This window comes from Talpa europaea, assembly GCF_964194135.1.
Source record: "Talpa europaea genome assembly, chromosome: 14".
Classification (NCBI taxonomy): Eukaryota; Metazoa; Chordata; class Mammalia; order Eulipotyphla; family Talpidae; genus Talpa; species Talpa europaea.
In genome coordinates this window covers 20,564,233-20,577,741 of record NC_140082.1, presented here as the reverse complement: position 1 = coordinate 20,577,741, position 13,509 = coordinate 20,564,233, and the positions used below count along the sequence as shown (strand labels likewise).

General features: G+C 41.8%; 1 protein-coding gene across 1 annotated transcript in view; it reads left to right on the top strand.

The window, feature by feature from the left end:
* The window catches only part of GAD2 (glutamate decarboxylase 2), a 53,229-nt gene that overhangs the window by 30,910 nt on the left and 8,810 nt on the right, over positions 1-13,509 (top strand). The window contains exons 11-13 of the mRNA XM_084254155.1: positions 2,253-2,317; positions 8,559-8,637; positions 11,369-11,518. Of these exons, the coding sequence (XP_084110281.1) occupies positions 2,253-2,317; positions 8,559-8,637; positions 11,369-11,518 (294 nt within the window). The remainder of the gene's footprint in view (positions 1-2,252; positions 2,318-8,558; positions 8,638-11,368; positions 11,519-13,509) is intronic.

Below are 13,509 nucleotides of genomic sequence, written 5' to 3'. Positions count from 1 at the left end.
AGGGAATTATATGTAGTAAAGCAAGCCAGCGTGACAGAGACAAATACTGGATGTTTACATGGTAGACAATTTGACAGAGTAACTACTTATAAAAACTACTGGACATTAATAAATGAAGTGAGGTTTCTAAAGTTAAGAGGGAGGAAGAAAAAGGGTCAAAGGAATATAAGAAATGGGAGGGGGTGTCAGCTAGCTCTCTAAAATAAAATAACACCACAAAAATAATTTAAAAACCCACAAGACTTCAAAAAAACAACTCAGCTATTTCATGCCTTTCTTATGTTACTTTACATCAAATGCTTGTCACCTATTTCTTTGGAAAAGTCTAACACCATAATATTTTTTCATGTGTTACATTTCTAATGTTTGATAAAAATGTGTTCCATTTTCAAGAAGAAAAAAGGAATTGTATTCATACAGAAAACCTTGAGGGTGAAAAAAAAAAAAAAAGCCAACTCAAGGCAGGAGTTGTATATTTGAAGAGAAAAACAGGATGACAACTTGCTAGAAAATATGGACCAATCCCTAAGCATAGTCAGCTAAGAAGATAAATTATATTTGGGATATGTTGACTCTAAGCCCAGTCACATTAGAAAATTACAAAGTATGCCAACTAAAGCATTTTTCAAAGGGAAAAAAAATATGTCCGTTTCCAAAAGGGTAATTGAAGGGATTCAAGCTTAGACTTTAGTATTAGTATTAGTTAATTTGTTATTGCTCAAATTTAGTATTACTCGAGGTGGGACTCAGAGATGAGCTGCCTTTTGCAAACTGTTTGTTAATAATCCATGAGAGAAGGAGTTAGTGCCAAATCATCACTCAGTCCAATGTTTGCTTCAACTGACTTTTTGTTCCCTTGCAAGACTTTCCCAATAAAGGAAGCTACAAGTTGATTTACATTCTGGCGCAAGATCCTTATGCTGCTGAGTAGCACTGGTTTGCATCATTTTGGCTATAGAATAAGTATTCAGACCAAACTAATTCCCCTTTCTTTAGGAGACAAACACATCCACAGCCTAAGCTAGGTAAATCTCCATTATTCCACAATTCTCCTGCCTAGCAATTACCAATCTTCTTTTCCATCCCTGAGTCACAATATGAGGTGTTCATTAGGCTACCAGGAGCTCTTTCATTTTACACATGAAGACACCAAGAGAAGCTTGAAAAACTCAAGTACCATAAGTGAGCTGAGTCTTACATCTGGAGAGCCTGTTAAACCTTGCTGGCTGACACAGAGAGGATCACCATGACAACTTTAAAAATAAGAATGTCTGTATGTTTTGAGCCAGCAGATGCTTTCTACTTAAATTAGAGCCAGGGGTCCTTTTAACAAATGCCTTTAACTTTTTTTGTTTGTGTGTTTGTTTGTTTTAAGATTTATTTATTCATGCATACAAGAACTGGGGTACAGGCCAGAGGTACAGGGGGTGAGAGGATTCACCAGAGACAGAGCAGGGAACAGAACAGGCAGACTGACTGAAATACGCTGCTGAGGGGAGCAGCAGAAGAGACAGAAGAGTTCTGCTGTGCCATGTGGTTAGCTCTCTTGCTGGCTAGGGATTAAACTCCTGCTGCAGAGGCTGTGGATAGCTTCACAGTGCTGTGCTTAACCCCTTGCTGGGAGGCCCAGCTTTCTTCGAAACATATCAAAGTTATCATTTACTGTTGCTATCATTAATGTTTTATATCTATAATATAATATATATAAACATATATAATAACATTCCAAAAAATTACAAAAAACTGAAATATTACATATTAATATTATATAGTATCAATATTACATAGTATTAATATTAATTAATATGTAATATTTAATATTTTTTCAAAGTATAAAAGAATGGAATTTACAACAAAGAGAAAAAGCAATTCTATCCTCACAAGATTTTTTTATATAAAATTATCACAGGGATTATATTTTCACACAAAGTATGTTGACATTTTCAAATGAATCTCCATCTTGACATTCTGTTTTTTAGGAAGATATTACATGGTGATGGGTGAGGGGAGGGATCTTGCTCTTTCTTGTGCAGACTGAGGAAATGTGCCCTGAATTTGACTCTTTACACCCACATAAAGTGGCGTGGAGCCAAAGACCTCAGAAAGCCCCCCACAACTTGAGTTTTGAAAGTCTAGTGCCAGAGGAAGGTAGGTCACCCCTTAAGTTGCCTGGGATTGAAGAGACTCTCTCATGATTCTAGAAGACTCCAAGCTAGAAATCTAAGCAAACTTGTCTGATCTTCCCTTTTCAGGCAGCCTGGGGTGGAGGATTACTGATGTCCCGGAAACACAAGTGGAAATTGAGCGGCGTGGAGAGGTATGTACATTTTTCTCTTTAACAATGTAAAGTGTAAAAAGCTAAATGTGAAGAGCAAATTACACCCAATTTCCAAGAACTCATGGAATACAGGTGAGCCCACTGTGCAACACTTGTATGCCTTGCCTTGTGTGGCATGTGCTCACAAATATTATATGTAAATAACTAAAGGAAATCAAAGCTCCAGGTAGACTGCCTCAAACACTGAGGTTCCTAACTAAGGCCCGTGGTTCACTGGCGGACGCAGGAGCGAGCTTCCTGGATCTCTGAACTGACTAGCAAAATTCTTAGAAACCTGCAGACAGTCCACAGTTTTCTAGGGAGAAGATCTCTAATTCAGTGTTGAAAGTGAGGGTCTGAGGGGCCTCCCCGGTGGCGCAGCGGTTGAGCGCTGGGTTGCGAAGCTGCCCGCGGCCTCTGCGGCGCAGGTTCAATCCCCGGCTGTTCCAGGCACCGGAGGAGGGTCCCACATGGCGCGCAGACCTCTCCTGCCGCCCGCTGCTCCCCTCAGCAGTGTACTTCAGTCCTTCTGCCTGCTCTGCTCCCCGCTCTGGCTCTGGTGAATTCTCTCACCCTCCCGCGCTTCTGACTGTACCCAGTGCTTGTATAAATAAACAAACAAACAAATAAATAAATAACACATGCCTCTTTAAAAAAAAAAAAAAGAAAGTGAGGGTTTGAAATTTAATAAGGCCAGTTGACTTAAAGCAGGACATCCTTGTGAGGGTAGCACCTGACGGTGTCATGTCCAGAACAATTTTCTCCTGACAAGGCCCTTACTGATGCTGCAAAGCACCCATTTGTTTTTCAGAGACTAAGCAGTAGAACGTTGAGAAAGTTGTAAAACACACCAGAGGTAAGAGTTGATCATCAGGCATATTCAGATCTTAAGAAAAAAAAAACAAAATACAAAATGCACAATCAGCCTTGGGTTTTGGTTTTGGACCATGTGCAAAGGGAGCCCAGAGTTCCAGTTCTCCTGTCATGATGTGGAAGGTCAACCATAGTTGTTAACTCTGACACGCCAGGCAATGGGAAACACCCGAATTCATCAGAGGCTGCCAAATGCCCACCATACCCTGCCAAGTAGCCAGATGCTGCCCAGGAAAACTTTCCTACTCATTCTACTCCTGGATATCTTGGCACAATCATTTCTGTTTCAGGATGAGGAGAGAGGCTTTTGGAGTCTGGGAAAGTTGTTGATGCTGGTCACTAGGGGCAACCTAGCTAGGATGAAGATTGTGCCGGGAAATGCTGGACCCCAGGAGAGTAGAAAGATGGGAGTGGGATTATATATGCTGAGTCCAGGGCACCCTGCCTCATTGATGGGAGCCCGGGATGGACCCATATCAGCAGGACCCGTGTCATTGCTGTCCCTGAGGCTCTGCCCAAGTTTAGGTGAGTGGATGAGGCCAGGCCTGGCCCCTTCCCAGTGTAAACCAGTCCTAGGCCTCTGCCTCTGGCCCTTTGGGGTTTCTCCCAAGTGACATTCCTTCTTGTCATGAAGATCTAGATGAAGCCAGAAGCTTAGGGAAGAGGCAATGACCTTAGCAAGGAGAGACAATAGGGAAAAAAGAGAGAACAACTTGGAAGGACCTGCTCAGGTGGTGAGAGCAAGGATTAAATTCAGGGACCTTCTTGGGAGGTGCTTGCACTCAGCACCTGCTCTTCTTGGAGTCCTTCTGCCCAGCACAGAAAATGAGTATCTGTTATTCTGCCTTTAATGCCACTCGCAGCCCAAGCACTGACAGTCATGGAGATCCTCCACCAGTAATTACTTAAAAGTGCACTAAATTACCTACCCTGCACCCTGGAAAAATAAACTCCCACACGCTTTTGTGCTAAAGACTATTATTTAAGAGCAAAGCTTAGAACACTCATCATGGAACAGAGAGTCCTTGCTAATTGCCACAATTTTTGAAACTGTACTGTAACTAAATCTGCTAAATGGAATAGCCAAATAAGAAGCCTCACTTTGAGGAGACGGCTGGTGTTATGCTCCGGGCAGAACCCCCTCAGCCACCTATTCGCCTCAGAGGATCCATCTTGCTGACTTATTAGCAAAAGGCACACTTTCTTTGGCAAATAAAGTTATTTGGCCAGTAGAAACCCTAAGGCAAAAGGTGCGTGGGCACAAGTTTACAAAGAAATTTGCCTCCCTTGGAGTATTACGTTTTTCCAAGCATTAAGACTCTCTCTAAACTGGAGGAAACACATGGTCAATTCCTGTCCCCAAACCCAGAGGCCCCCCAGCGAGAACAGGGATTCTGCAGAGTGCTGTTCTCAGAACAAAATGACATAAGCCCCAGAGCCTGCCTGCATCCTCTTGGAGTACCAACCATGTGTTCAGAAAGCAGCTTCTTTCCTTGCTAACTCTCAAAATTTCTAGAAAGGGTGTTAGCAAGAGAACAATACTCCAAAGTATGTTTCTGTGCGTTGTGAACTGGCTGCTCCTTAATCCCACTTTGCAGCGGGTGGCTGCTGGCCCGTGGTATCCATCACTGTGGTCCACGCTCAAGGCTTTCTGGCCTAGCCAACATTCTGGTGTAGCTGCTGCACCAATTTTTACCCCTATTCCTGCCCTGAGAGCTGGGGGTTCATAAGTTCATTCACAGTTACTGGAATAGTTACAGCTGCCATACACAAACTACTTGCCAGGCATGGTGAAGGACACAAAGATGAATATGATGTGAAGCCAAACTTCAAAGGGCTTAGAATCTCATGGAAAGACTGACAATCAACAGTGGATTAAAATTCAAAGCAGAGGAAGTAAAGGCTTAAGAGATAGATGAGTGAGCTAACAGGGCTGGCATAGAAGAAGGAATGATTCCTTTTAAACAGGACCCTTAAAGGAAGGCTTCAGCCAGGGTGTATGCATTGGAGCTTAGCACAGAGCATGAGGGGTACGTTATGAGGCAGATAATGGAAGGAGGGTGTTCATTCAAGGTGAAGAGCAGAGACACAAGTCTTGAAATTGCACTGGGTCCTTATAGACAAGTTTGGGTAGAGAATGAAATGGGTGCATGACAGTGACTAGGGCTGAGGGCCTACCCAGCCAAGTCAGAACCAGCATGATTCCCCGGACTGTGGACTTCTGCTGTGCAGAGCCACTGTTATGGACGGAGAACATGACATTTATCACCTGGAACAAAAGAGCTGAGAAACCTCTGCTGTGGCAGCCAGAGTGGGGTTTTGAGAGAGCAATGGCTTCTATACCACCTGTGCTCCAGAAAAACAACTCTGGATTTAAGAGATGGAAGCCAGGGACCGACCAGCAGCAACTGAGTCAATGTCTAGTTGCAGGAGGTAGTGGAAGCTGAGGAAATACACTGGAGTGGTCTAGGGAAAAGGAATGGTTGAGCCCCAGATGTGGGAAATAGAACTTCCAGGGACCACAGAGGAAGAAAATGAAACAAAATACTGAAGTTTGGGAACTAGGTGCTTGAAGGAAAAGTGATTCAAGGAACTTAGGCACAGAAGACAGAGGAGAAAGAACAAATCTGGGAGGACAAGGAATGGACAAGGTAATGAGTTCATTTAAGGTCTGCTGAGTTTGAGGTACAAATGAGGTGACAAGGATATGTCTAAAAACACAGGGATTTCAGTTCTCTCCAACTTAATCAAAAATCAGAAGGCTGAATCCCACAGCAAGACATTTGAAATAGGCTGGAGGTTATTTTTCATAAATTGCCAACATTTCTCAAATAAATTCAGTCCATGTCCTAGAATTACTCTGCACAGATTTTTGCCATTTTTGTTAGGGGGCCCCTCTGGGAGAGAGATGAAACAGAAAATTTGGTAAGGAGTAGTCGAGGACTTTAGTAGATCTATTCTTTAAAGACAAATTGAGCATTGCACAGAAATAAACACCTCCAGTCAGGGAAATGGAGAACAACAGTTTTCTCCATCAGTTGTCATTATCAACAAGCTAAGTTCCATCAGGATTAGGTATGTAGCTACAGAATATTACAGAAGGGATAGAATGATGGTGTATATGAACCCAGTGTCACAAAGCTTATAAATGATAGAGTTGAAACCTGCCAAAAGTCAAACTTACTTAATGCTTAATGTGTATCAGACATGTAAAAATTATAAGCACTTTACCCAACCTATTTGCTATTATTCTCCTTTTGCAGACAAGAAAAACTAAGCACAGAGAAGTTACATAATTTGTTCAGGTCACACAGCTAGGAAATGATGGAATCTAGAAGCAAACTCAAGCCTACCTGCCTGCAGAGTTCCTTCATTCACCACTATTATTACCTACTGCTCAGAACCCAGGTTTCTTGACTGGTTCTGAGTAAGGAGGTATTTTCTTGGAAGGAGATTTTCAATACCACAATGCCGTTATTATTCACAAAACCATTTAATCCTCTTTCCAGGGGCAGTAGCCATCTGCCTTTGCTTTCCTAAACATACCTGACAGCCAAGACAGAGTCAAAGAAAGACCAGAAGAAGAACTAGTCTATTCACTGACTCTGATAAGATCCTGGTCAGTTAAGTGTTCTCTGATGGGTGGGCCGACACCAGCTGTTCATCAAATAGATGAATGGGAGCTTTCCAGCTCCTGCTGTCTCCCCAAGGCTTTCAAGCTGTATTCTGGGTGCGGGATGAGTCCAAGACTGCTTTTCAGCCAGAGGAGGAGCAGCATTCCTCAGTGCTCTGGACACACAGACCATGGATTTGACTGTCACTTATGCATCTCCTTGGAGTCTGTTTTTCCAAGGCCACATCCATGAGTCTCATCCTCAACGATTCCTCAGTGTCTCCGAAGACATGTGCAGAGACTCACTTCACCTGATAAACATGTGGACTGAGCTCTGGGGTCTTCTGGAGGGAGCAGTTGCCTCCCTGGGAGGTGAAGGGGGAGGCAATTGGAGCAGTACTGCGAGAGTAAGAGAGGAGTTGGATGAAGTCAAAGATTACAGAGATGATGCTTGATGTGGGCCTTAGAGAATAAGTAAGATTTAAGTAGCTGGTATTAAGGGAGATGATATTCCAGGAGGAGAAAGTTACATTAAGAGAGTCTGAGAGCATGAGAATTCCAGCAGCACGAGAAGAGACTTCTCTGAGAACAAGAAGTAATCTGCTATGATGCAATGGGAAGGACAAGTAAAGGACAGAAGATGAACACGTGACGAGGGGCTTACCAGTGTGGGTGTCATAGTCATACCCCACAGTTTGGGATTTTGGCTGGAGGCCAAAGGAAGTTGTCAACAATTCAAAAAGAGGAGAGAGCTAGAAGGTAACGATGGTGCAGGTGGAGGATGAAAAAGAAACCAGGCATCCCTTAAGACAATGTATTCAGGTTAAAAGAGTAGAAATAATAACTATTACTAGATGAATCTGAGTTGGGACTATGATTTAGACTTTTCAAGCTGCATAAATCTTTGAGCTGAGAAACCTTATTACTGATGGGGAGAGTATTCTGTTTCCCAAGTGTGTGGGGACTAAAGGGGTTGCTGTAGGAGCAGACATATCCTACCTCCCCTGCAGTCTGGAAGGATAGCTGTGGATTAGAGAAGAAATAGAAGCAGGAACAAGCTAGAAGCTCTTATGGAAGGACACACTGAGAAATTGAGTAAGCTATTGAATAGGAAGAAGGAAATCGGATTGGATAAAGAACAAAATTAAGAAATGAGATGAGGGCCTCCCGGTGGCACAGAGGGTTGAGCACAGCACTGCAAAGCTGTCTGCAGCCTCTGAAGTACAGGTTCAATTCCCAGCCAGCAAGGGAGATTCCCACATGGCGTGGCAGACCTTTCCTGTCTTGCTGCGCCCCTCAGCAGTGCTTTCGGTCTGTCTGCCTGTTCTGCTCCCCGCTCTGTCTCTAAATTCTCTCACCCTCCCACACCTCTGGCCTGTACCCAGCTATTGTATAAATAAAAAAATAAATAAATAAATCTTTAAAAAAAGAAAGAAAGAAAGAAATTAAATGAGCCATTGCACTGAGCTTCAGTCCCTTCCAGTGGAATCAGGAGTCAGAAGAGTAGCGGCGCATCCTGGGCTAGATGATCTGGGTCACTCAAAGGGAAAGAATGAATTCTCCCATCTGGGGAAAGGGAGGGCCACAGGGGGGAAAGAAAAGTTGTTGATTTAAGAGTTCATTCCTGGTTTTGTAAATTAAGTGATGACCTAAGAAATTGCTGAGAAACCTGAAGCTCTGTTGCCCATGCAGACAGCCTGAGGGGTCTGAGCCTGACGTGAGGGTCAATCTGTTAACATGATTTGTTTCCAACAGGGCCAACTCTGTGACATGGAACCCACACAAGATGATGGGTGTCCCTCTGCAGTGCTCCGCTCTCTTGGTTAGAGAAGAGGTAACTCTTTCCTGATTCATGACTCTGTCCTTGGAGGGCAGTGGGTAGGGCAAATGCGTGTAGTCCAAGAAGTAAAATGTAGAATGATTTATTAGTGAGCCACATCCAAAAAGAAGAAATTGTTAATGAAGATAATGGTAAGGTCCTGTTCTTGCATCCAAGTAGAGGATGTTATATTTTGGCTAGAAATGACATGGAGTTCCACACAGGCTATAATGTTGTACTTGTGAAAAAAATCACAGAATGTTAGAATATACTCTGCTGTGTCAACAATGGGTCAAGAGAAAATGACCTTTCAAAAAGCACTCACGGAATATAAGAAGCGAAGTTTTAGGATAAGGGAGGTGGCGATCTCCCACTCTCCTCTGGTCAAACCACATCTGGAGTGATTTGCTTACATAGATGCCAGATTATAAATGGACCCCATCAATCAGACCTCCACAGTGGGGAAGTTAGTAAATGTGTAAGAGGGATGGTTGAGAAAACTAAGGCTATTTAATCCAAAGACAAGGAAACTTAAAGGGTTGAGTGGATGACAGCCTTTACAGTTTAAATGACTCTCAAGTAGAAGGTTCCCTTTTTTCTCTTGAGGTTTCTGAAAACAAGGTTAGTAACACTGATTTGATAGCAAAAATCAGAATACACCATGATTTTAGAGCTTACTGGAGGTCAACAAAAGAAATGCTTTTGTGAAACTTAAGCCGCCTAACAGGGAATGAATGTTGTATGGGGAAATTAATTCCTCATCATGGGAGGTGATTGAATGGAAATTCAACAACCACTTATTAGTAAGAGAATACAAAGGATTCCTTCGTTGGGAAAGAATATATTAATAGCTTTGGGATTCCTTCCAGATCTAAGAGTTTATGGTGCTTTGACTCAGCTAATGCTTAACTCTTCTTTATTGGGGTTCAAGAAATAATGCCATGCTATAAGTATTCTGTGATCAAAGAGTTTGTTTTGTTTTTTTTAAAGATTGGGCTATATTATATTAAAGGGTTCAGAAAACAAGTTTCATTACTTCAGAGCATATCAGAACCCTTTGTATGCTGGCATGTATTGCAGCCATCTAAAAAGAAGGGGTTTATGCTACAATATCCTAACCTTATTTGACCATGGGAATTTCTTTTGCAGCAACTACTCTGCAGCACAGTAGCTATTAATGTATTTAAAGTAGTTTGGGAAATAATGGTCCAAAGCTTTACAATGATTCAATTCCAAGATGTTATTGCACCAAGGTATTTTATATGAAAAACATCATTTTTACTTAACATTTTAGACAATGAGACTGGGGCTATCCAACTTTTTAAAAATCATGTGGTTTAAGTTTCTTTTTCTATCCCGGTAGAAGCTGGTCCAGTTTATGCACCATTCCACACTCTCTGGAGTGGTCTCCTGATTGGAGACACCTATCTATGAGCTTGCCTGACTGTGGGAAGAAAGGAGCCAAGTTTCTGTGACCATGAAATAAAATAGAAGCAACTGTGACAATTTTCAATGTTATTGATCTTCAAGAAGCTCAGTAGTCTAAACCTTTCAGGGTTGCCACCCTCTTAATGTGATTTATTCCTCATGGGGAAATTCAAATTCAAATTTGAAGTTTAATGTCTTTCTACTGATCTAGTATAGTTGCATTATATTTAATTCTCCTTAATCTCAAAAAACAATCTAAAGAAGTCCATTGAATGTAAAATTGAATATAATTGAAGCCCATTGAATATATTAAATTACAAGGTGGAGCCCAGTTCTGTTCTTTACCATCTGAATACTTGGTCTTTCAGAACCTACTTAAATTTTCAGTTGTGTTGCTTTTTGTTTTAGTTTGGATAATTTTTTTTAAAGTGTTCTCACTTCTAACTTCAACTAAGTGATCACATTTTAGTCTCTTCTTGTCATGAGTCACAGAAGGAAAAACCAAATGCCAACACTTCTGTAAAATCACAATTATACTGTAGATAACTAAAGAGTCAAAGGCTTCCTGTGGTTCGTGACAAATTGAAACGTGGTGGGGTTTCCAATGAGGAGATGGTAATGCTGTTTTAGCTGGAGAGCATGATTCATTCACTGCTCTTTGGAATAGTTCAATCACTTTCCCACCAATTTTCCACAGTAAGCTTATGGTGGAATTAGTGGCCATAGAAATGCAACTTTCCACTGAAACTTCCATAAGCAACTGAGAATGAAAATGCATTACTGAAGCTCTAACCACTCTTGAGCCAAGACTTTTGAAGCATTGGTTAAGATATCTCAAGATATCAATGTCTTTCTTTTTTTATATTTCAGCATAAAAAATGATAGCAAAAAGCTGTCTTTTAAAAGCTATGGTTCTCAAAGAGAACTCAAACTCTAAGAAGCTAAGTGATAAAGTACTTGAACTAAATATGAAAGAAACACTAAAAGAATCATACTAATAATATATTATAGAAGCAAATAGCTTACAATACATGAGAGTAGAAGCCTCAGTATGTCCTTATTGTTAACCATTGTTAACATTTAACCCTGAGTCTTTTATCTCAGAGAGTTTACCAATCACAACAGTCCATCCTGTCCAGATATTGACATCCTTTTTTTTTTAATTTGAATCTTGCTGGGTTTTTTTTTCCCTCCATGTTATGCAATGCCTCTCTTTTGTTTTTATAAAATTTAATTTTATTAAATTTCCATCACCATGTGAGTCTCAGGAATACCTGATAAAGTCTATAGAATTTCCTGTTTTCCTCTTCTCTGCTAGGGATTGATGCAGAGCTGCAACCAGATGCATGCCTCCTACCTCTTCCAGCAAGATAAACACTACGACCTGTCCTATGACACTGGAGACAAGGCCTTACAGTGCGGGCGCCATGTTGATGTTTTTAAATTATGGCTTATGTGGAGGGCAAAGGTGAGCACTTTCAGTTTGACTGCATGTCGATTCAAAACAGAAACGATATCTGGTGGTCTTATTAGGTCATGTTAAAAATTGATTTCCACACTGAAAATTAGCCATTAAATCTCTAATACTATAGCTATATCTGTATTTTACATTGGCAAGAATATAATAAAAAGCATTGTGTTCTTTTTTCTTTCACTTCTAATGTTCCCTCATTTAGAAAACAAATCTGTGTTCCTTTACAGAGTAGAGCATCTAGATTCCTTAGAGGCATTTTATTGCTGTTTCTGTCTCCCAATTTTTAGTGTTTACAGTGATTGATCAATTGGGTAGATTAATGCAATCTTTTTTTTTTAAGATTTATTTATGCATTTAAGAACTGGGGTGCGGGCCGGAGGTGCAGGGGGCTGAGAGGATTCACCAGAGACAGTGGGGAACAGAACAGGCATATTGACTGAAATACACTGCTGAGGGGAGTAGCAGGCAAGACACAAGAGGTCTGCTGCGCCATGTGGGTTATCTCCCGGGCTGGGGATTGAGCTTGTGCTGTAGTGGCTGCTGTTAGCTTCATAGGTTGTGTCTCAACCCCTTGCACCACCAGGGAGGCCCACGTTAATACAATCTTAAATCATACATTTGGAGAACAAAAAAGAAAAGAACAAGACAACTTACTTTTGACATTTTGAAAATAACCTCTAATTATACAGCTTTTTTAGAAGCTTGGAAAGTAACTAGAGATATCCTTTTGTATGGTCTCTACTTACCTCAGAAATGAGCTGTGGATGACCACTTCTCTCTCAGCTATGGAAATGACACCAGTGCTATGCAGAGCTAGCTGCACCTTGTTGTGCCTTCTTCACATAGCACATGTATATGTTTCAATGTAAGCAGGCTAGAAAGGTCAAAATTTGACCAAATGCCTAACTTAAATGTCAGAGATCAGTGACTTTCCACCTGATCCCTCTATCTTCCCCAGGAGGCAATGATCTGAGACCCAAAAAAACCCAACTGTGAAAAGAGTACATGAGGGAAAATGAGAAGGGTAGGTTACAAGGAAGCTGGCATGACCAGGGCTTTTATGGTTGAGAAGGGGACCCCACCTTGCTCTGCCTTCTCGAAGTGGCCCCCACACAGAAGTGGTCGGTCCAACTGCTCAGGGAGAATGAGCCTGCCATGGGTTCTTCCTCAGTTGTGTGTGAAGACAGCGAAACCATGTCCACAGCAACCAGTTCTATATGCTGTTGTTTTTTCAAGTCCTTCCAAATAAACTGAATTACCTTAAGCAGTTTAGAGAAAGTGATGGGTGACTTACAAGAAAAAGAAGGGACTTGGGAGTGCAAAAATGATTTTATGAACTCTTTAAATCCAGTCTAGAAAAAGGCCATTTCAAAATAAAGATGGCCTTCTTAATGCAGAAATGACTTTTAGGTGGTTTCCAGGGATGGCTGAACTACGTATTTGTAAAAGGCAGGAATGGACATGGTGCAAGGAGGAGTCAGAGTCCTCAGTGGGTTTTTGCAGGTCTTTTATTGGTGTTCACCAGGCATATGCCAGGCAGGAGTGCTGGGAGGCTGGCAGTCCTCCCAGCCCCCAACAAATCCTCACTCTATCTGGGCTCTCTGGAGTTCTGTGCTGCTGCTGCTTCTTCTTCTTCTCTGCTTCTCTCTCGGCTTCTCTTTCGGCTTCTGCTGCTGCTGGCGTCCCCGTGACGCTGCCCTTAGAAACACAGTCTTAGCCCAGGTGAATCCCATCTACCTATGCCCACACCCTACTCCAGGTGCCCACCATCAGGCATGCATTCAGGACCACAAGGATCCATCATCTATCCTGATGGCGGGAGGGCAGAAAAGCCTGACATTTTTTCCTTACCCTACAGTATTCTTCAGGCAAACTTCTATGATGGTATTTGTTTTAGATGGATTTTCTTTAAGTATTGGGGAGCTGCCTGGAGTGAGTTCTAGGTAATCTGTTACCCCAGAAAGGTGGTATGATAGATGGGTGGG